Source organism: Giraffa tippelskirchi, chromosome 9, assembly GCF_054371585.1.
Source record: "Giraffa tippelskirchi isolate mGirTip1 chromosome 9, T2T-mGirTip1v1.2.pri, whole genome shotgun sequence".
In the NCBI taxonomy this organism is placed as follows: domain Eukaryota; kingdom Metazoa; phylum Chordata; class Mammalia; order Artiodactyla; family Giraffidae; genus Giraffa; species Giraffa tippelskirchi.
The window spans coordinates 126,020,892-126,044,341 of record NC_137283.1 but is presented as its reverse complement, the minus strand read 5'-3'; the positions used below and the strand labels follow the sequence as shown (position 1 = coordinate 126,044,341).

General features: G+C 45.0%; 2 protein-coding genes across 27 annotated transcripts in view; one reads left to right on the top strand and one right to left on the bottom strand.

Moving 5' to 3' along the window:
- Window positions 1–18,612, bottom strand: part of LOC145521915 (uncharacterized) — a 74,942-nt gene extending 56,330 nt beyond the window's left edge. The window contains exon 1 of the mRNA XM_081530878.1: window positions 18,525–18,612. Coding sequence (XP_081387004.1) covers window positions 18,525–18,612 — 88 coding nt within the window. The remainder of the gene's footprint in view (window positions 1–18,524) is intronic.
- ANKRD6 (ankyrin repeat domain 6) overlaps window positions 1–23,450 on the top strand; it is a 198,918-nt gene that overhangs the window by 51,795 nt on the left and 123,673 nt on the right. The window lies entirely within an intron of this gene.

Genomic DNA, 23,450 nt, shown 5'->3' with positions numbered 1-23,450 from the left:
GTGTGTCTCCCCCTAGTCTTCTGTAAAATGGGGAGAATAATCATACCTGCTCGACTGTCTGCTTTGAGAATTAAATGAGGAGGTAGATGTTGAGTGCTTAGAATAGACCCTTGCATAAAGTAAACACTTACTCTATAGCGTCATCTCCTCAGCATCAGTGGCGATCCATGGCTGAACCATCTCTACTGACCCCTCTCCTGATATTCTTGCAATTAAATCCTTTCTGACCTCTAGAGTTACTACTTTTGGATCAGTTCCTAAAAGTGGAATTTCTGGGTCAGAGAGCAAACAACAGTTAGAGGCTTTGGATATGTATTGCTGAATTTTCCTCCTTTCTCAGAATTCACTCCTACCAGCTTTTCTCAGCTAAATTTAAAAAAACATTGATCTTGGCTTCCATCTAATATCCTGTGTTCTGGGACCTTCCCCTTCCAATAATGGGGGATATAAACTCATATAATATTGCTTTAGGGTGAGTATAATTAAGGAAATGAATTAGCTGCAAAATGACTTCCATAAAGCATGCCACAGTCAAATAAAAAACAAGGCCGTTCACCTGCCACTTGGTATTTCCCGTGTTCCTACTTCTCTCTACTGATCAAGAATTGTTTATGTGTGGGAAAAAGTAATATGAAACGCATAAGTGTAGTCCTCAAGCTCTCTTCCCCTCCAACCAAATTTAACTTCTAGACATACTGGAAGAAAAAAAAATTTAACCTTCAGCAACATGATAGGAAATGTACATGAAATTAGCCATATAACTTGTAAAACATTAGATTGGTCCCTTTATTCTGTGTTAATGTGAAAATCATTCATGGTATTGCATTTACTTTTACATTTACCATGACAAAACTGTTGTAAGTTGGTGTATACAGAGATGGGATCCATAGTGTTTGCTCCCAGGCCTGGAAGTGAGAGCTGTGGCCTGGGTTCCTTGTTCAGCAGGCCTGTCTTTACCAGTTGCTCCGTGATAACTCAGTTCTCCCACCCATCGTCTTGGTCAGGTGGTTGAGACCCCACTGCCCAGCATGACCTGGCCTGGCCTTTGCACGTATCATTGCTAGATGAAGCCTGCTTTTGTATTGTTCTCAGCAGTCCAGCCACCTGCATTAGATGATAAACATGAATGCAAACTTGAACGTTTAAACCATATGCTGCTGCTGCTGCTGCTAAGTCGCGTCAGTCATGTCCAACTCTGTGCGACCCCATAGACGGAAGCCCACCAGGCTCCCCCGTCCCTGGGATTCTCTAGGCAAGAACACTGGAGTGGGTTGCCATTTCCTTCTCCAATGCATGAAAGTGAAAAGTGAAAGTGAAGTCGCTCAGTCGTGTCCAACTCTTTGCGACCCCATGGACTGCAGCCCACTAGGCTCCTCCATCCATGGGATTCTCCAGGCAAAAGTACTGGAGTGGGTTGCCATTGCCTTCTCCATTAAATCATATGACCCAACACAATTATGAGGAAGATATTTGGTTGATTCCAAATATATTCAGTTTAGAATCTCATTAATGTTACCAAATGCAAGTTTGTGTGCCTTACGCACAGTGAGGCCAAACAAACTGAAACGTTGGCGTTTGGAGCATAGCAAGATTTATTGCAGGGCGGGCCAAGCAAGGAGAACTGGGTGTGTGTGAGGGTGGAAAGGTCTCGTGCTCAGAATATCCTGAGCTCCCTGAAGAATTTCAGCAAGGCAATTTTAAAACCAAGGTGAGGGACGGGGGGATCTTAGGGTATGTGACCCACTCGTGCACAGTTCTCTGATTGATTGATGTTGGGGTAACTGGGTGGTTAACGCTATCCTTAGGCTCCCATGGGTATGGGGTCTCATAATCATCAGGTAGTTAATTTCTTCCATTTGGTAGGGTTTTTTGCATCTGTAAAACAACTCAGAAAGTGTGTGCATCAGATACTATTACCTAGGCACTTCAGAGAGGAGCTATAGCAGAGCATATGGGGAAGGGTCTGTCCCAGGAAGACCCCACAGGATCCTGCACAGTTCTATTAGGAGCACAAAATATGAAAATTCTCATCAAGAATTCCAGATCTCTGAAAATACATCTTAGGACCCCAGAAGTATGCTCGAGAAAGGTTGACTCGGTTTGCAGACACTGTCCAAGGTATTTTTGATAATTATTGGCATTCCCAAAAGAAATGTGGGTTATATTTTTATTATTTCTTTGAACAGAACACTTGATTTACTTTTGTGCAAAGATAGTGGCTTTCAGACTCTGACTGTGACCCATTAGAAGAAATACATTTTACATAGTGACCTACTGTGTACGTACACATTTAAACACATGCAAGGAAACAGTTGTTTCCCAAAATACATGCACCACACTCTGATATTTCCAGTTCTGTTTTATTCTTTAAAATGGTGTTTATGATGGTACTGATGAACCTATTTACAGAGCAGCAATGGAGATGCAGACATAGAGAACAGACTTGTGGACGCAGCGTGGGAGGGACAGGGTGGGACGAATGAAGAGAGTAGCATGGAAACATATATATTACTGTATGTAAAATAGATAGCCAGTGGGAGTTTGCTGTATAACATAGGGAGCTCAACCCAGTGCTCTGTGACAACCTAGAGGGGTGGGATGGAGTGGGACTTGGGAGGGAGTTTCAAGAAGGAGGGGACATATGTATACCTCTGACTGATTCATGTTGATGTATGGCAGAAGCCAACACAATATTGTACAGCAATTCTCCTCCAATGAAAATTTTTTTAAAAAGTGGCACTTATGACCCACTAACTTACTTCCATGACCCACAAATGAGTCTGCAGGACCTGCAGTTTGGAAGTCCTGTTCCAGAACTTTATCACGGGCCTTTATCACAGGAAGCCTGTTGCCTTCCTCTAGGTGCTGAGCCCTGGGCATCACCTCTGGTCAGATCTCAGGGCCACAGGGCTGGTCCGGCAGTGGAGATGGAGCCCCATGTGCTGGCTGCCTGGGCACTTGAGCAGCTTCGCTCCTGGGGGCGTTCATCCTTCCCTGGACTGACTACAGCAGCTGACAGCTCTATCTGAGTGGGAAGGTTTAAACAAAGACACTAATTCAATCTGAGTGCCCCTGAATCTTGTCTTTGTCTCTGCTCTTGACAGAACAGAAGGAAGTTGTTCATTATTAAGGATGCCAGCTGCCCGTGGGTTGATGTATCTGTAGCCAGGCTGGCTTACTGTCAAGTCGAGAAGGTAAAGAGCTAGTTCCCTAGTTGGTGTGTTTTGAAGGAGTGCAGAAAGGATTTCCCTAAACATGTCTCCTCATTCCCTTGTGCCTAAAATTTTATATTTAGGAGTTCATCCTTTTTCAATCTTACAAGCTTTTTGGTTTCCCAGCTCAACATAAAAATATCCTTAAGGAAAGAGAATACCTTAAGATTGTATCAGATAACATTTGATGAGGATTTGGACAGCCACTGAGAGTTGGGGAGTGGGGGCGCTGCGGCAGGAGGCGGGGAGCCTAGAGGACTGTGGTCAGAATGGAGGGGCTTCGGGCTTCTGGAAGTTTCTGTGTCTAATGATAATTTGAAAGCTATTTGAAAGCATGGTGCTCTTTAAATGTTTCTATGAGAATTTTATGAAGACCTCATGGCTTGGAGCAGCTTCAGCAGGGCTTAGAGATGAGGGAACTGATCCAGATGATGAAGGATAAGGCATGAGGGAACCCTCCAAAAGTGACCAGAGCTCTTAGGACCACTTGCCACTCAAGGATTATGTGGCCCATATAACACTATAACCCATTGAATACAATGGATTTCTATTTTTGTTTAATAGATTGTCTGCAGACAACGTGACTTAAGTATGCCATCCAAGGTTCCCATTTTATTTTGTCCAGTGCCTTCCAAACACCTTCAACATATTTAGTCATTTTTCCTTAATTGTAGCTTTCTACTTGGTCAGATTACCACAATTTGATTGCATGCCAGTTTGCTTTTCTAGTTGTTGGTTATGATGGAATTTAGAGATAGAAAAAGACCTTAGTGATCACCTGGGTCGATGTTTTTCAGGCTGTGGTTATCAACCCATTCCTGGTCATTAAATCAGTCTCATGGGAGTTACTGACAGACCTTGTGGGTTGAATGGGTGAGAATGCTGTAAATATTTATCTTTCCCACCAGGCATTGTGCAGCACATGGGTACCCCCTGAGGAGTAGCAATATACACCACCCATTTCGTGCGATACAGATATAATCTTTCTTTTGTTTGACAAATATGTTTATCAAATTAAGCACCTGTTGTTTTTAGGTACGTTGGGGAGGGGTGGGGGGTACGAAGGTGAGGAAGACGTGGACCCTGCCTTCGAGATGCTCAAGTGGGAAGACAGGCATAAAAGGTTACTGTGACAGAGTGTGGTGGCTGCCCTGATGGGAACGTGAAATTCCCTCCTCCTTTCCTCGGGGAGCACCTGCCCTGGGGAGGCCGCACTTTGGAAAAGCAGCAGTGAACACAGTGAGAAGAAGCTGCAGGTATACCTGTGAGAAGGACAGATGAACCATCCTCAGCTTCAGAAAACGAGACCAGGAAAGGCTTCTAGTGAGCAGTGATAGCTCAGCCTGGTCAGTGCAGTGGGTTGAATGCTGGCTCCCAAATCTCTATCCATGGCCTAATCTCTGGAGGAGGCAAGGAAGGGATCCTTCCCGGAGCTTCCAGAGGAAGGACTGGCCTGCCCACACCTGGAGTTTGGAGTCTGGCCTCCAGACCGTTGAGAGAATAAATGACTGCTGTTTTAAGTCACCAAGTTTGTGGCAGTCTGTTATGGCAGTCCTAGCAAACATAGGCAGGAACCACAGAAGGGAGGGCGTTCCTGGAGAGAGAACAGGGTGGGAGGCAAAGCCCTGTGTGGGGAGAGGCGGGGGGCTGTCTGGCCAGAGCAGAGATTTTCTGAAAAGCAGTAACGGGAGACAGGGCTGCAGAACTGGTATTCGACGCCTGGCCTTTGTGGTGGTCTGAATAATGCTTTGTTTATAAAGGCTCATCTGATGGTTCATTGTGCTGCCTCTCAGGTAATGGCTCCTAACATCGGATGGCCCTGCAAAAAATACAGGGTGAGGTTTGTTTATTCCTCTGGCGGCTACACTCTTGTGTGAACACGTGGAAAATGCCAACAGTCACTGTGCGCTGGAGAGGGTGACACCCCGCCCCCCTCAGGGCCGCTATTTAGTCACTTGTCCCGTCTTATTCTTTTCTTTTTTTCCCCTCCCCTCGTCTTATTCTTGAACTTGTATTTCTCACTGCCTTTTCCTAAAAAGTTATATTTTTATAGCATTTTATTTCCTTGAAATTGTCAGTTAATGTTGAGCTCAATCCTGTGATGTGTAGTGAAAGTGAAGTTGCTCATTCGTGTCCGACTCTTTTGCGACCTCATGGACTGTAGCACCCCAGGCTCCTCAGTCTATGGGATCCTCCAGGTAAGAATACTGGAGTGGGTTGCCATTTCCTTCTCCAGGAGATCTTCCTAACCCTGGGATCGAACTCAGGTCTCCCACATTGCAGGTAGACTCTTTATGGTCTGAGCTACCAGGGAATCCCTGATATGTAGTGAGCATCTTTAAGCCAGATGAAGAAAATCATGTTCCTCATTGTGAAACTAGTCCATGCTCATTACAGGGATGCGGAAGTTCAGGCTGTAGAACAGATCTCCCTGCCTCATGCTCCTTCTTCTGGAACTGGGCCATTTGATGCCTTTTTGTTTTCTTTAGTGAGATAGAATTTAGGTGTGAGAGCATTTTGGGGTCAGTTTAAATGTTATTTCTTCGGGTTGAGAAATAGCAGCCTAAAGGTCTTGTGTCTCAGCTGTCTGTCTGACCCGCACGATATCTTCTTCTATCTTCACTTCCACACCAGCCAAATTTCACATACTCTTATGTTTTATGGCTTTAATGATGAGTTTTTAATCACAAAAATAATTCAAGCTTATAATAAAAGTGTCAAATGTTAGGTTTGAATGTATTGCTTGCATGCGTGTGAGCTCAGTCACTCAGTCAAGTCCGTCTCTTTGCAACTCCATGGACTGAGCCTGACAGGATCCTCTGTCCATGGGATTCTCCAAGCAAGAATACTGGAGTGGGTTGCCATTTCCTCCTCCAGGGGATCTTCCCTACCCAAGGATTGAACCTGTGTCTCCAGCATCTCTTGCATTGCAGGTGGATTCTTTTACCTCTGGGGCACCTGGGAAAGCCCTTGAATATATTGCTCCTCAGTATTTTAGCTGGCTGCAAAGCCCACTCCCCTCTTTGCTCTGGTTTGTACCCCCCCCCCCCCCAAATTCATGTGATGAAACCAAATGCCCAATGTGATGGTCTTTGGAGGTGGGGCCTTTGGGAGGTGATTAGGGCTTGAGATGGAGCCCTCATGAATGGAGTTAGTTCCCTTAAAAAGAGGCCCAGAGAGCTCCCTAGTCCCTTCCATGTGAGGACACAATGAAAAGGCACCATCTGTGAAACAGAAAGCCAACTCTCACCAAACACCAAATTGGCTGGCACCCGATCCTGGACTTCTGAGCCTCCAGAATTGAGAGAAATTGCTATTCTTTAGAAGCTGCCCAGCCTGTGGTATTTTGTTATAGCAGCCCACATGGACTAAGACATACTTCTCTCCCGGTATTAGTTTCCTGTGGCTTGTTGCAACAAATTCTCGCAAACTGGGAGGAGTAGAGCAATAGAAATGTGTTTCCTCACAGCCCTGGAAGCCAGGGCTCCAGAATCCGGGTGTGGGAGGGGCAAGCCCTCTCCAGAGGCTCTCGCGGATTCTGTTCTTGACTCTCCCAGCTAGCTGGGGTGCAGATATTTCTTGGCTTGAGGCTGCATCACTCCAGTCTTTGCTTCTGTCTTCACAAAACGGTTTCCTCTTGTGGTTGTCTATGTCCCCAGACACCCTTTGCCTCTCACTTATAAGGATACATATGATTGCATCCAGGGCCCAAAAGGTAAAATTCACTCTTTGGCCAAGTGAGGTCATACTCGCAGGTCCCAGTCTTACAGTGTGGATGTAACATTTTGAGGGGCTACCGTTCAACCCACTCACCATTGTTAAAGGAAAGATGATTATGACACAGGTTAAATGGTAAGAAATACTTTATTCAGGAACGTTGTGATAGGATCGACTATTGCTATAGGGGAGAGAGATTGGGCTCCACTCTGAATGTGACCAGAACAGATGGGGCTTTATAGCCAAAGAGGGGGTGGAGGGGAAGTTACTAAGAAGAGACATCAAGGGTAGGAGGAATTCTTGCTAAACTAACAGAATTCTTACTGAAGGCCAGCCAGAGTGATCAAGTACCACCCAAGGAATGATGGGGGAGGGGATGAAGAATTTGATCAGGTATTGAGGGTGATATCAAATATTAAAGTGGGAAGTATTAAGGGTCCTAAACTGACTTGGCAGGATTCTTGCTTAAACTAGGCTTTGCAGGCCGGACAAGGATGGGGGACCACTGTGAGCTTGATTAGGAGAGAGTCTTTGTCACAGTTCTCTTAAGCAGTATTTTCCAGACTCAGAAAGACCATAAAAGCCAACGCAAATTCTCAACAACTGAGCCAACTGAGCTCGTGCCCCTGGGGGAGCTTCACGCTGCAGCTGCCTAATTGGAAAAGTGGCTCCATGCAGGGTTCTCCTCTCTTGTCACTTGCAATCAATCTCTCTTGCCTCTCCAGACCCCTTGCCATGTGGACCTGCTGCCTTCTGTAGCAGGATCAGTCGACAGGACTCTCTGCTCCCCCCCATGCCAACCCTGCCCCACCCGGCCCCTCTGCCCACTCTGCACCTTAGAAAGCAGCACCTGCCTCTCCCTGAATGTTATTGGTTGGATTCAACCCATGAGGGCTGATGTTAGGGAACTCATTGTGACATCAGAGAGAATTTTAGATAAATCACTGTGTGGGAAGAGGAAACTGATTGCTGCTTTGGGGCCTAGCCTGGAAACATTTGGCAGCTGATAAGAAGCCCCACGGTCATTCTAAGGTCCTGCTTTGGCAGGAACCCCGTCTGTGGCTTGGGGGTGGGGCAGAGTGGGTCTGACTTCAAGCCTGGTATCCGTGGGGGGAGGCTGTCTGGGGAGCTCTTCCATAGCAGGAGAGGAGGGCTCTGTCTTCAAAATGACCTCATCCCTCTGGGTAGGACCAGGGTGGAACTGAGTCCAGATCTGTTGTTGGACTCACATCTGGGCAGGTAGTTGCCGGCTTGTGTCCTGCCCTGGAGACAGGTAATAAATCATTAAAGGTATTTACAGGTAGTAAATAAATGTCGGCTCAATGACTCCCTAAATAGCTCCCCTTGTGCTCCAGGGACTATGAGGCTCTGCTTCACCGTATTTTCCAGGACTTCCACAGGCGCCTTTTTGTACTACAGGGTGAGACAATAGTGGTTTTTTCTTGTCAAACCGAAACTCTTCTTGGGCTCTTCAGGAATTCAGTACCCTAATTATACTGCATTCGGCCCACGTGTATTGAACCCCACCCCTGTCCTGTGGTTCGTCTAGGACACTTCTTTTTTTATCTCATTGAACCTTTTACTGCCTTCAAGTTACAGGTATTATCTCCATTTTTTTTTTTTTTTTTGGATGAAGAAACAGGTTCAGGAAGGTTTTGACCTGCCCAGGTTCTTAAGTCTAATGACAGTGGAGTCAGGATTGGAACCTGGAACTGGCGACTCCAACCAGTGTGCATGCTCAGGGCCCCGCAAGGGCCCCCATTAAAGATGGGACAGAGCCTGGAGCTGACTGGGGCCTGCCTTAGGTCTTCAGTATGTCATACTGAGCCTGTTGAAAATGAAAACTCTGAAATTGTCCTTCTCCGGAGCTTCTCCAGTGGCTCAGTGGATAAAGAATCCACCTGCCAGTGCAGGAGACACAGGAGGCCCAGGTTCAATCCCTGGTTCGGGAAGATCCCCTGGAGGAGGAAACGGCAACCCACTCCGGTATTCTTTCCTGGAAAATCCCCATAGAGAGGAACCTGGTGGGCTGCAGTCCACGGGGTTGCAAAGAGTTGGACATGACTGAGTGACTAAGCATGCAAGGATGCTGAGATGCAGTGAGAAAGGCATTCTTGTATGTTGCCGTTGGTGGTATTGGAAGGTCTCAAGAACACTGAAGAGAGGGATTCTTAGCAAGTAGGGTTTTGTTATTGTTGTTTTGGGTTTGTTTGGGTTTTTTGGTAAGAATTTAGGAGTTTCATTTGGGAAGACAATAGTTGAATGAATAACAGAAAGAATTGTGTGTAGGAAGGGGTGTGGGGTCATCTAGAGTCCTTAGAAGGTTACATTCTCTTGGTGTGATTAAGGGCTGTCAGAGGGCACAGTAAATCACAGCCAGGATCCCGTTTATAGCAAGCCCGCAGTATGCGGACTGAAATCAGTGTGCAAACTGGAGATGTGGCCAGAGATGTGATATGAAACCAGGGGCCAGCTGCACCCAGGCCCTGGAAATCTCTCTCTCCCCACTTCTTTCCCTTTAGAGGAATGTGCCCTGGGGCCGTTTCAAATTTAAATCCCACTGTTTGTTTTTCAAGTGACAACAAATAAACATTAAATTTCAGAATTTAAGAGTTTATAAGGTCTGTAAGTAAGAGGTTTATCCCAACATCTAAGCGTAAATTCTAGCAGTTATGGTTTGATGGACAATATTGATGAAAAATTAAAATCGTGTTACTTCTCACTTTGCAGCAGATAGAGCTTCTACCCCAAATACAATGCCCCTGCTTTGGAGGACTTTGGAGCTTCCTTTACTCTGTTTTGGCTTCCTTGGTAGCTCAGCTGATAAAGAGTCCACTTGCAATGCAGGAGACCCTGGTTCGATTCCTGGGTTGGAAAGATCCTCTGGAGAAGGGAATGGCTACCCATTCCGGTATTCTGGCCTGGAGAATTCCATGGACTGTATAGTCCATGGAGTCACAGAGTCAGACATGACTGAGTGACTTTCAATTACTCTGTTTTGGTGTAAATTCTAAGTTGTCAGAAGTGCTTTCTTTTACCAAAGAAAATGAAATTTGAAATTAATTTTCCTTACTAGGTAGGTTTAATCTGATATAATTTTGAATGGACTAAATTCTCCTGAACATTAAAACAAATTCCAAAAAACAAACAAAAATTGTTACTGGCACAAGCTGATAATTTAGGATATTTAAAACTGAATTACAACCTTTAAACCACATTTATTGTTTGCTTGTCTTTTATTGGGCATACTTTGTTTTTCTTGTTTCCTCCTTTGTGACTTTCTAAACAGAGGATTTGAATCACCTCCTCCTTGTCTGATAAGTTCCTGCTCTGCGGAAATGCTGAACTTGATGATTCAGCTGCACCAAGCAAAGACTTTGTTTGCTATTTTTCTCTTTCTATTTCTCATTTTTAGATTTGTAGGACGGCTTCAAGAAATGGTACGTGTCACTAGATGCTACTTTTCTATGACGTCAGTCCAGAACCACTGGAATCCTTGGAAAGTGTTCTTTTGTCAAAATTGTCTTTTTTTTTTTTAACCACTTCTGTAAGCCTTATCTTCCTAAGTGTAGTACTGACATGTAACAGTGGTCGCATTTCCCTCTCTGGCTCTCCCTGTCTCTGGAGTTATTTTTAAGATAGGTTTATTGAGATGTGGCTTACATACCATATAACCCTCCCCGTATATTGTACAGCCCTCACTGCAGTGCAGCGTTGGAACGTTTTCCTCGCTCCTCATAGTTTGTTTCTGCCCGTATGCAGTCAGTCCTCACTCCCACCCCTAGCTCCAGGCAACCATTGGTCTTCTTTCTGTCTCTATGTATTTGCCTTTTCTAAAAATTCCATATACAATCACAGAGTATACATTTTTGTATTTGGCTACTTTCATTCAGCTTTTCTTTTCTTTTTTTGGCCGTGCCCCACGGCATGGGGATCTTAATTCTCTGACCAGGGATGGAACCTGCTTTGGAAGTGCAGAGTTTTCACCACTAGACTGCCGGGAAAGTCCCCCTCATTCAGCTTTTTTTGTTTTTTTACGGTTCAGCCCTGAAGTATGTATTTGTATTTGTTCTAGAGCTATTTAAAAAAACCCAATTTTCTATTGTTTTTAAAAAATCTATTTTCTGTTGTGGCAGTTTTAAAGGTAGAGAGACTGGTATAGGTTATCCACGTGCGCCTAACTCCCATATTCAATAATTAGGGATTTAAGAGTCAGTCTTGTTTCATCTACTGCCCTCCTTCTTTACCTTTCTCTCCCACACTCTTGGATTGTTTTGAAGCCATCCTAAATATGCTGTTACTTTATAAATAGTTTAATATATGCATTTGTATTTATCTCTTGCTTTTCTATAGTTAAGGAACTAATTATCTGTAGAAAAATGTGGGCACTTGGGTAAAGGAGAAGATAAAAGAGCTAAATTTGTAGTTTAGCTAAAATATAACACTTCTGCTATGTTCACGGTGCTACATGTGGCAATCTACCTTGTGATGTATAAATCCTGTGTGCCTACCAGATCTGCAGGATATAATTATAATACTTACTTCAGACATCAGTCTATAAGATAACAGATTTCCCTTCCAACATTTTTTAATCTTTTATATACATTTACTTTTATTCTAAAAGCCAAGTTTTGTTTTGCTTTTAAGAAGAGAAATGTATTGGGGGAGGGGTAAATTAGAAGTGTGGGATTAACACATGCACACTACTGTATATAAAACAGATAATCACAGGGACCTACTATATATTGAACTATATTCACTATCTTGCAAAGGAAATAAAACTGAAAAAAAATATATGTAATGTATAACTGAATCACTTTGCTGTACACCTGAAACTAACACAACATTGTAACATTGAACTGTAGTTCAATTTTTTAAAAAAAAGAAGTAATATAGGGGAACCCCAAGCACACTTGACCCAAGGTTGCCAATGGTAACACCTGGTACAGAACCATTCCACAGTATCACAACAAGAATATTGACTTTGATACAAAGTACAAGACATCACCCTCTCCTTAAAATCTGCTGCTGCTGCTGCTACATCGCTTCAGTCATGTCCGACTTTGTGCGACCCCATAGACGGCAGCCCACCAGGCTCCCCCATCCCTGGGGTTCTCCAGGCAAGAACACTGGAGTGTGTTGCCATTTCCTTCTCCAATGCATAAAAGTGAAAAGTGAAAGTGAAGTCGCTCAGTCGTGTCCGACTCCCTGCAACCCCACAGACTACAGCCTACCAGGCTCCTCTGTCCATGGGATTTTCCAGGCAAGAGTGCTGGAGTGGGGTGCCATCGCCTTCTCCATACTCCTTAAAATCTAGCAACCACTGATCTGTTCTCCGTGTCTGTAATTTTGTCCTTTCAAGAATGCTGTACACGTGGAATCATGCAGTAGATGACATTTTGGTTACATTGGCATTTTTCACTCAGCATAATTCTCTGGGGATTTATCCAGGGTGAAAAAAAAGAGAGAGAGAGAAAGAGAAATGTGTTATGGAGAATAATAAGTCTTCTGCTGAAACCAGTTATACAGAAAGGTAAAAGCAGATAATTTCAAATTTGCTAGTCGGAGATGGTGACCAAGGTGAAAATACTCTTTGGTCATAATTTATGTTGATGAGGGGCCCAGTTGGCTGTGGATGAGGTGGAATTTTATTTAAACTGGAATAGTCAAGGAGAAGTAAACTCCTACAGAGCTTTGCTCCTGCATAGACATTTGTTGTTTATAGAATTACTGAATATAAAATAAAGGCTAGCCTCTTTGTGGAAATGTGCACACAATTAGATAAAGATTCCTCTGGCAGCCACTTGAGGCAGGCCATCCTGTAGCGCATTCCCAACCACCTTCTCCCTTGCCTTCCTCTGCAATGGAGACTGGAAATTTGAATGTTTAACTTTCCTAACCACTTTCTAGCCGGGGGTGGCCATGTGATGCCGATGAGATAGGGCCAATTCTGCAGAATAAAAATATATACGTAAAGTGGAAAAAGTCTTTGACTCTTTTGCCTTCTTCCTACCTGACTAGATGTGACACCTGGAGGCAGAGCAGCCATTTTGGCGTCATGAGCTGATGTGAGGATTAAAGCCGTCACACTGAGCTTGACAAAATGTAAAAACAAAGGGAGCTTGGGTCCCTGAGTGTGTTATTGAACTGTTGCCCATCTTAGACTGCCTTCTTCAGGGCTTCTTCCTATGGGGTGAAAATAAGCCCTTATGTCACAAAGCCTGGTTAGTCAGGCTATTATTATTACTATTTTTTTGTGATGGTTGTTATTTGCAGCTGAATGCATTCTTCTTCGGTGATATTGGTGTATTTGTAGCTCTTCTGCCACCTCAGAGCTCTCTCACACCTAAGGCCACTCTGGACCTGGGAAATTTTAAGCCAGAAAAGTCCTAGCTATTATCTAGTCCAGCGGTTCTCAACCAGGGGGTAGAGGTCTCAGTATTTGTGGGGTGCCACTGGTATTTAGCAGCTAGAGGCCGGGTTGCTAACAGCCTGGGTGGCGAGGAGCAGTCCCACAGCACAAATGTTCCTCTTCAAAATGCCAGAAATGCCTGGTAAGAAACACTGATGTCATCAACTTCCCTGACTACTCCTAGTCAGGACTGATTAGAGCCAGCTCAGGACCCTGGAGACCCTGCTGCACTGGTGTGAGCAACCTGAAGGAAGTCCCCTTCCCACCCATACCTCTCTTAAGCATAGCCTGGCTTCCCTCTCACCTCTGTTACGGTGCCCTCCTTGATGCCTCAAACCTCCAGCATCACGGCTGCTTTCCAAATGGGAGATTGATGGCCCTGCAAGCCAGGGAGTAAGGGGAAAAGCCTGAAGTGCCCACTGAAACCCCTAACGCCCCCGCAGAACCACACTCTGAAAAGTCTCTGAGGCATCTGGGCCTGGAGTTTGTTAGTTTCAGTGCATTTGTCTTCCAGGCAGTCCTACTATTAATAGTATCATGTGATACTTTTTGAAATAAGTAAAAAAAAAGAAAAAATGCATTAAAGATGAATAGTAGCTGGAAGTGGAAGAGCCCTGGCTCTACCAGGTGCATCTTCTTCCAAGCGTTCTCACAGGTAATAGGGCTGATGGCAGAGCAGCCGTCTCCTGGGTCCTGGGTGGAGATGAAAGGGCGTGTGGCCTGGGAAAGCACTTTGGGAATGGTAAACGGCTTTATATTCTCATTAGAACAATGATGCTTTTAATGGCTTTGGGCATTAATCATAGACAAGGTCATGTAACAGGACCGTGGGTCGTAGTTTAAGTTTCTGTTGATTCTTGTTTTATTTTGATTTATTAGGTCCAAGGGAATTGATATCAGGCCAGGGCAATGGGTTGAGTAAGTAATAAAGATAATAGGGACGCACTTAGCAAAGTCAGAACTGTGCCCAGCTTACTCATATTTTTTCCAGCACAGAAAAGCACAGCTTTTACTGTATCTGAAAGACTTTGCTGGGAATGTGCCTCAAGATGAGGCTTGCACATGGGGCCATTTCTTAGGAGTTGATTTTTCCACATTCTAATTGCAAAACGCATTGTGATTAGAGTGCGTCTCCTATTTTTTTTTTTTTGGCTGGATCATGCAGCATGCAAAACTTCCCCAACCAGGCATTGAAGCCACACTCCCTGCATTGGAAACGCAGTCTTAACCACTGGACCACCGGGGAAGTCCCAGAATGCTTCTTTTTACATAGTACATAAATGCTACCTGCAACATCAAGGTGTAGACTTGTCTAATTGTGATCTGTTAGGGAAGCACCAGTATGGTTCCTATTTTCAGTGTTTCACTCTTTAAGAAGGGGCTTCCCTGGTGGCTCAATGGTAAAGAATCCACCAGCAAGGCAGGAGATGCGTGTTTGATCCCTGGGTTGGGAAGATCCCCTGGAGGATGGCACGGCAACCCACTCTAGTATTCTTGCCTGGAGAATTCCATGGATGGAGGAGCTTGGCAGGATCAGTCCAAAGGGTCGCAAAGAGTCAGACATGACTGAAGCGACTTAGCACACATGTGCGCACACACACCCTTTAAGGAACACATGCTTATAAAAACAGATGAAAACTTTCAGCAAAGCATCTCTTGGGTCTGCCCTTCTTGGAGTCCTTGAGCCTTGATTAATATTTGCATTCAAAAGGGAAGGGCCTTCTTGGCAAATAGAGCACGCACACCAGTCCTTGTAGGGTCGATTGCTTAGAACTCCTTCAGCTTAAACATCCTCTGGAAACATTTCTTCGACTCCCAGCCTTGAGAACGCCCATCTTATTCAGAGCTCGGCCTGACACCCTTGTCTCTAACCTTCTGTCAACTGTGTATCCTGCAACATCCTTGCATCAGAGCAAACTATTTCAGTGACTTGAGAAGGGGTTTCAGTGGTGACATTGTCTGGGAAATCCTTGAAAAAGATGTTTCTCACACTGGAGTGAATGGGCGTTTGTGTGTTGCCTAATACTGAGTGCTGTAACGCAGGTTCTTCTGTTTCATTCCTTTTCATTGAAAGGGCATCGTGGTGCTGAGTCTTTGCTTTGAGACAGCTCTTCAAAGTAAAGAAAACAGACAGAAAACAACAAAATTCTGTAAAGCAATTTATCCTTCAATTAAAAAATGAAAGCAAATAGAGTGTAGACTTGAACTGTGTGCTGCAGGTAACCTTATGCCCCAGCCCGTCCTGCCCTGCCCCATTTCTCTCCTTCTTGAATTCAATGGGTCTGGTTTGCAGAAGAGATTCTCAGGTGTTCACCGTCATTGGTTTTTGGCTGAAAGTTCTAGTTGGCTGCCACTGTACATACACAATTAGCACCATTACTTAGTCCCTGCATTCTCGTTAACATTAAATTACACTTGCCTTAAATTTTTAAAAATTTCATTTCCTCATTGGTTATTGGATGTTAGTAATATTTTCTCATGAGGTCTGCCACATTTCCTCACAGCAATAATTAGAATCATTATGATAGCAGTCATATCTGGAATTTACACTGCCTATTTACTTAAATTTTAATTTTTGTTTTCATGTATATAGTCATTTTAAATAAAATAATATTCCAATAATTAACATAACCATAATAAGAATAATCTAACTGTAATTATCTCAGGCAGAATAACCATTTCAGCATCTCAATAGAGATATGAAAGGATATAAGCCCATATCCCTGGCTACCAGGCTGATAGCCTAGACTTACTTGTTTTTTGGAACTGTCTGAGCAATAAACAAATATTTTGAAAAAACATCAATTAAAGCATATGCAGATTCGATACTTGTGTTCCTTACCTGACAGGACCCTTTCAGAGCTTTTGGCTCTTGTCAAGAAAATATAGCAATTAAATCCCATTATGATAATAACTACAGAAATGTAGGCCTTACAGTGTGGCAGGACTCTTCTAATCCTGTTATTTATTTTAATTCACTTAATTAAAAACAGAGATCTCAACATGTGGTATGACTAGAAAGCCTGCCAATCTCTAGCTAACGGTCTGCCTCCTCAAAGAATTACTCCATTCAACACAGAGAGGGGTGCAGCTGGAGTGGTTCTCACAGGACTGTGCCCATCCTTTGCTGCCACTGCTCCGAGTTCACTCTAACCCAGGCTGTAGCCCCTCCATTGGCCCCTCCCCAGCCTCCTGCTGATGCTGCAGGAACCCCTCCACCAACCAGCTGCAGCCCTCAGGCACCAGAGGGCTTGGCTTGGACCCATGCAGTCCTTGCAACCAGAATCTGGAGTCATCTGCAGAAGCCCTCTTGCCGAGGTTAGGGACCAGGCTACAACTACCATGCCTGTTGGGCCTCCCAGGTGACTTAGTGGTAAAGAATCTTCCTGCCAGTGCAGGAGATGCGTGTTTGATCCCTGGGTCAGGAAGATCCAGGATATTACACCCCACTCCAGTATTGCGGCCTGGGAAATCCCATGGACAGAGGAGCCTGGTGGGCTATAGTCCATGGGGTTGCAAAGAGTCAGACACGACTGAGTGATTGCTGCTGCTGCTGCTGCTGCTGCTGCTAAGTCGCTTCAGTCGTGTCCGACTCTGTGCGACCCTATAGACGGCAGCCCACCAGGCTCCGCTGTCCCTGGGATTCTCCGGGCAAGAATACTGGAGTGGGTTGCCGTTTCCTTCTCCAGTGCATGAAAGTGAAAAGTGAAAGTGAAGTCGCTCAGTCGTCCGACTCTTAGCGACCCCATGGACTGTAGCCTACCAGGCTCCTCCGTCCATGGGATTTTCCAAGCAAGAGTACTGGAGTGGGGTGCCATTGCCTTCTCCGGACTGAGTGATTAAAGAACAACAATAACGGCGCCTGTCAGGCAATGCCCAGCTTTCTGCATTAGAACATTGGTGGGTCTGATGCTTTTTAGCTGCTGGGGCTCTTAGGGCAGAACTGGAAGGAGGACAGGGCAAGGGGGTCCCACTGCCTCTAAGTCATGCTCTCTGCCTGCTTAGGAAGCAGTGTGGACAGGCCCAGGATAGAGGAGAGGACAGAAAGTCAGTGGACTCAGATCGGTCCAAGTGTTTATCTCAAGCCTGCTGCATCTCTAACAGCCCTCTGAAATGTGGAAGGGGGGTTCCGGGGGCCCTGCATGGAGTGTGGACTCCTGGGTCAGATGGAACCTGAATTTGGCCCCTAGCATTGCTCATCACTACCTCTGCAGACAGGGACAAGCTAACCAGTCCCTTAGAATCTTCATCTATTTGTTCAGTTCAAAACAGTTCCTGCCCTTGTGGAGCTAGAGGAGGGTGAAACGCAGTAAACAAAATAAATAAATAATGCTAGGTGCTAAGGCTGCAATCTTAAATAAGGTTGTCAGAGAAGGCATCACTGATAAGGTAACATTTGTGCCAACACTTGTAGGGGTCGAGTGGGAGGGCCATGTACATTCTGAATAGAGGGACAGCCATGCAAAGGTCCTGTGGCGAGGGTACCTGGTGTGTTGCTAGAGTATCAGGGAGGCCAGTGTGGCTGGAGTAGAATGAGCCAGGGTACTAAAGGTTGTGATCAGATTGGAAAGAGGAGGATTTTGATCCTGGAGGGCTCTGTAGACATGGTACAGACCTGGGCTTCCGGGCCATACGGGAAGCCATGTTTTGGGATGGGAGTAGGGGACTTGAAAATGTAGAAGAGGAATATGATCTGACTTAAGGTTTCCTTACCTTGGCAGTTGTGATGAGGGATAGTCGAGGGGAGGGGAAGGGCTCGAACAGGAAGACCAGGCAAGAGGCTGTGCAGCCCACAGGTGAGACAGGATGGAGGCCTGGACCAGGATGTGGTAGGGGAATGAGGGGAAGTGGTCAGATTGTGGATGTACTGAATAATGTCTGCCTGATGGAGCAGTTGTAGGATTAAATGAGATGCATACAGCTGCTGCTGGCATGTAGTGGGTCCTTGGTAAAGGCCAGCTGCTGTTGTTGCTTGTTGCCTTGCAGGACAGTCCTGACACACATACAGCATTCAGGTCAGGGATTTGTCCATCTGGTCAGCTGTAGCAGTGCTGGGACTGGAACTCAGAATTGCTGGCTTTAAACCAAAGAGAATGCCCCCTGCCTTTCCCTGCAGATCGAAATCACTGAAACCAGGGGAAGCACTCGATTAAATCACACGGGAAAGAATGGTGCTATCATACCTGACATGGTGTGAGCTTTGTTGGTGAAGCACCTGGTTACCACATCCCATACGTTCACAGGCGGTGTGATGGCTGATTGGCCTGTCATGTCTACTTGAGTTTGGCCTTTTCGTTGGGTTTTCCTGGGCATCCTCCACCCCCTGCAGGCAGTGGGCCTGACCCTCTTCCGGGACTCTGAGTCTCAGGCTGCCCTTCACCCGTGCGCCTAACATGCAGTTTCAGCGCTTGTCACCCATCCTGAAGTTTAAAGATTGAGCTTTAGAAAGTAAACGGAAGAGGGATAACTGCCTTCCTATTTTTTAATCATTTCAAAAGATACAGGATTTCCGTTAAGAATAAGTAAGCATTTAGTGCAGGAAACGGAAACCACTCTAAGGACTTCACGCAGGAAGAGATGGGGATTAAGTGGTCACAGACTTACTGGAAGGGACAGAGCCCCGAGGAGCCCTAGCCTGAGCCCAGGGTGATTCCCCAAAGTTTGAAGAACGGGCCCACCAGCGGACTCCCAGCTCAGAAGATGTTAACTGGGACTGTGGGTTTAGGAACCCACTCCCGGCCTGGGTTTCAGGGAGCAGGCAGCCTGAATGGGGAAGGGCCTGCCACCACCATGGAGAATGGTTCTAGAATGCGGCTGCAGAAAACCTCCCATCTCCCCTCCTTGCTTGCCAGCCACTTCTGTACAGGGCAGGCCTCTACTTGGCTTCCTAATTTTGCGCAGGTGCCTCCAGTTGGATCACAGCCCAAACTCTAACTGCAGGTGTGGGGTCTACAAAGTGTAGTTTTCGTTTTCTGCCCTCCAGCCAGGAGGAGGATGAGGTGAGGTCAAATACGCAGCCTCCCGTCTCCGGTGAAATCCCGCTTGCCTGCAATGGGTATGGCAGGGCCCCTCCTTCCGGTTGTGTTAGCTTGGCCCGTGTTGAGAAGATACCACCCGCAACATAAAACTCTACATTAAACACCAAATCCAACTGTCAATATTTTCCCAGCTTATCTTTAGTACAGTGCCATGTACTTTGTAATGGAGGAGTTCATATAATCAGTTACATTGTGGTAACCCTCTGATGTCTGTAAAATAAACAAAGTAGACCTGACAATCAGATTTTGGTTTATTTAAATTTGGAGAAAGTACCAAGCCTGGATTTCTGTTTATCACAAAATGCTTTTATGGTTCATGTCATTGCTTAAAAAGACTAGGCTAGTCACACTATTTATCTAAAATGACATGATCAACATTTGGTATGAAAAGCACTTTTAGCAGACTGTTTTCACTATAAAAATATGCAGGAGTGAGGGTCAGGTCCATGTAAAGGTTAACAAAAACACGAACTGACATCAACACTGCTCGGACCAGTCTGAGTGCTCTGGAGCCCAGAAATAGCCATTTCTTGCAGCTTTGTGTCGAGTCCATTTTGTAAAAGTTAATCAAATTTCTCTAACCATTACCTGACAAAGCAGCAGAGAATTAACCTGGCCTAATTAGTTTGGGAGCTAAATCAAACAGAATGAACATAAACCAGAGCCCAGATAGGATAGATGGCTGCTGGTGACCTCATCTGAAGGATAGGTTACTTTTGCTATAATAGTAAGTCTGAGCAGTCATGGGGGCTTCCCCAGCAGTAAAGAATTTGCCTGCAATGCAGCAGATGCAGGAGACATGGGTTCGATCCCTGGGTTGGGAAGATCCCCCTGGAGTAGGGCATGGCAACCCACTCCAGTATTCTTGCCAGAAAATCTCGCAGACAGAGGAGTCTGGCAGGCCACAGTCCATGGGGTCGCAAAAGAGTCAGACATGACCGAAGTGACTGAGCATGCATGCGTCAGTCATGGGGTTCCTGAAGAGTGCCCTGGATGATAGAACAGAAATTGGAAGATCGATGTCTCTCTGCAAATTGGAGGTTGGGGTTAAAAAAAATCAGTAAAATGCCACATATGTATCTAATACTACTTTATATACCCAAATAGATAGTTAAATATATAGGGGACTTCCCTGGTGGTCCAGTGGTTAAGGCTCTGTGGTCCCAGTGCAGGGGAGCGGCTTCAGTCCCTTGTTGTGAAAGTGGGATCCCATATGCCACGAGATCAAAAAGTAAAATAAAGTCAATAATATTAAAAATATAAAATTAATAACATTTTAAAGATATCTGTTTCCAAAGTGCACTGTATTCCTTGGTAACCCTTTTAAATCATTCTCTTCTGTCGTTAGGAAACATTACTGCATCTGCGTTGTGGACTGATCAGCCGCCGTTTTTTTCCTGTGCAGCCTGCACTTTCCCCTCCAACATTTGATTATGAAAATGGTCCTGTGTACAGCAAAACTGAAAGAATTTTACAATGAACATCTGTATAGCCACCACCTAAATTCCACCATCAATATTTTATTAAAATTGCTTTATTCCCTACAGTTATAGATGCTTTACCATCTACAGTTATTTAGTTATTGCTGCATAGCAAATTACCCCAAACTAAGGGCTCTTGTTGGCCAGTCCTCATGACTTGTGGGATTTAGTTCCCTGACCAGGGATTGAACCTATGCCCCGTGAAGTGGAAGCACAGAGTTTTAACCACTGGATCACCAGGGAATTCCTGGAGCTTATTTAAAACAATAAGCACTTATTATCTCACTTGGTCCTTATGAGTCAGAAATTGGGGAATGGCTTCTCTGAGTTGTTCTGGCTTGAGGTTCCCTGAGAAGCTGCAGTCTGGACATTGGCCAGGGGTTACAGTCATCTGCAGCGTGACTGGTGCTGGACAGCTCACTTCCAAGAGGACTCGCTCACATAGCTGATGGCTTGAACCTTCAAAGATGGCACAAGGCAGTTTCAAGTGGGTGCTGTTCAGAATGGTGGTTGCCAAGGGGCAGGGGGTTAGGGGAGGGATCAAGTGGGAGACTGGGATTAGCAGACGTAAGCTTTTATATAGAGAATGGGTAAACAATAAGGTCCTACTGTATAGCACAAGGAACTATATTCAATATCCTGTAATAAACCCTAGTGGAAAAGAATATAAAAAGAATGTATGTATGTATGTATAACTGAATTACTTTGCTATCCAGCAGTAATTAGTACAACATTGTAAATCAACTACACTTCAATTTAAAAAACAATTATATGTAACAATCACAACTATATAACCTAATATAAAAAGTTACAACCACAGGGAATCCCCTGATGGTCCAATGGTCAGGACTCCACACTTTTCACTACTGAGGGTGCAAGTTCAATCCCTGGTCAGGGAACTAAGATCCCACAAGCCACACAGAGCAGCAAAAAAAAAAAAACACCATGTTATAAACACAAATGTACACCTAAGCTTGTCGTTAAAAATGTGAAAACATTTTATATGGAAGTTTTATACAGATTAAATATTTAGTATCTTTCCTTATTTAAAAAAAAATGGGTGCTGTTGACAGTAAGTAACTCAGAAATGATGGAGTGGGGCTGGAGGATTCAGGGAAAGCTTTGCCCTAAAGGTGAGACTTGCTTGGTATGGCATTCCAGCCAGGGCTGATGCTAACACCAGGGCAGAGCGAGAACGTCAGGTGGAGTGGGAAGCAGAATGAGACATGTCCAGAGGCGCAGGAAGGGTTCTGTGGACTGGATTACATTGGGGAAGGCAGCTTTAATGGCTCCTAACAGGAGGGGCTTCAGCTCCCCAGACTGAAATCTTTAGACGTGGTCATTAATGTCTGAAATACAGCAGCACCCAAAAACTTCTTTTCCTAGGTACACAGACATTTTTATTCACACACTCAGTGTATTCTTTTGAGGTTGAAATATTGTGGATGGTTCTCTGCTCTTTAAAGCTTCTTTCTATTGAAAGCTTTCTTTTTTACCCCTCGAAGCACATCTTCCTAAATTTTTTTTAAAAAATATTTCTTTGGCTGTACCAGTTCTTAGCTGCAGTGTGGGATCGAGTTCCTTGACCAGGGATGGAACCTGGGCCCCCTGTATTGGGAGCACAGAGTCGTAACCACTGGACCACCAAGGAAGTCCCCCCTAATTTTTAAATGTGTATTCCTGTTCCTGACCCCAGAACAGGACCAGACTGGATAACAGAAACATCTCTGGGAATGCTTGGCTCCCTTAAACCAGGAGGATGATAGCTACTGCTCCTCTGTCACAGGTGAAGCCCCCACCTAGGACATTGGTGGGGAGGCGAAGGTGGCGGGGGGTGCCTCCTGAGTGCTATGGGGGGTGGTTTTGTTGAGGGTTTTGAGGCCCTCACCCAGCGGTGGAAGGAGAGTACACCCCGCCTTGGGGGAGGTCAGCTGCCCTCTGAGTGACTGCCAACCCCCTCTCTGCTTTCCTGGGAGGTGAGCCTCTTTCTTGGACGTGTACCCAGGACCTGCCCTTCTCCTGGCAGTTTCCTGGTGGTCAGTGGGCTGCAGTGGGAGGGGGTGGAGAGATTGGCCTTCCTGAACCAGGTAGAGAACATATCAGTGTCCTCTTGATTCAGATGGGAGGATCCTCCTTTATGGTCAAAGAATAAAGAGTATAAACAATGAAAAACACCTTATCAGGCCAAGTCAGTGACCCATGAATCAAAGAATTCCAAGTCTTTAGTGCTGGAGAATGTTGACAATCACCCTGTACAGCCCCTCTTATAAAGATAAGAAAGAAACCTGGAAGCCAAGGAATGGGCCAGCTGGTTTGAAGCCTAGCCAAGTAGGTAGGTCCTGGGGCTCCTGGTTCTCTGCTCATAAAGGCTGCTGTTCATTTTGTACCCACTTTTGTGTGTGTTGGCTTCTGTTTTGGTACTTCACACAGTGCGCATTCATGAAGTGTATTACCTCCAAAAATAAAAGCATTGCCTTAAGAATTATTTTCCCGAAGTAATAGTTACAAGTTGTATAGTATTTATGTAGTGCTTATGTGTAGTACTTACTTGACAGGTTCTAAATTCCTTCCAGATAGAAATTCTTTAATC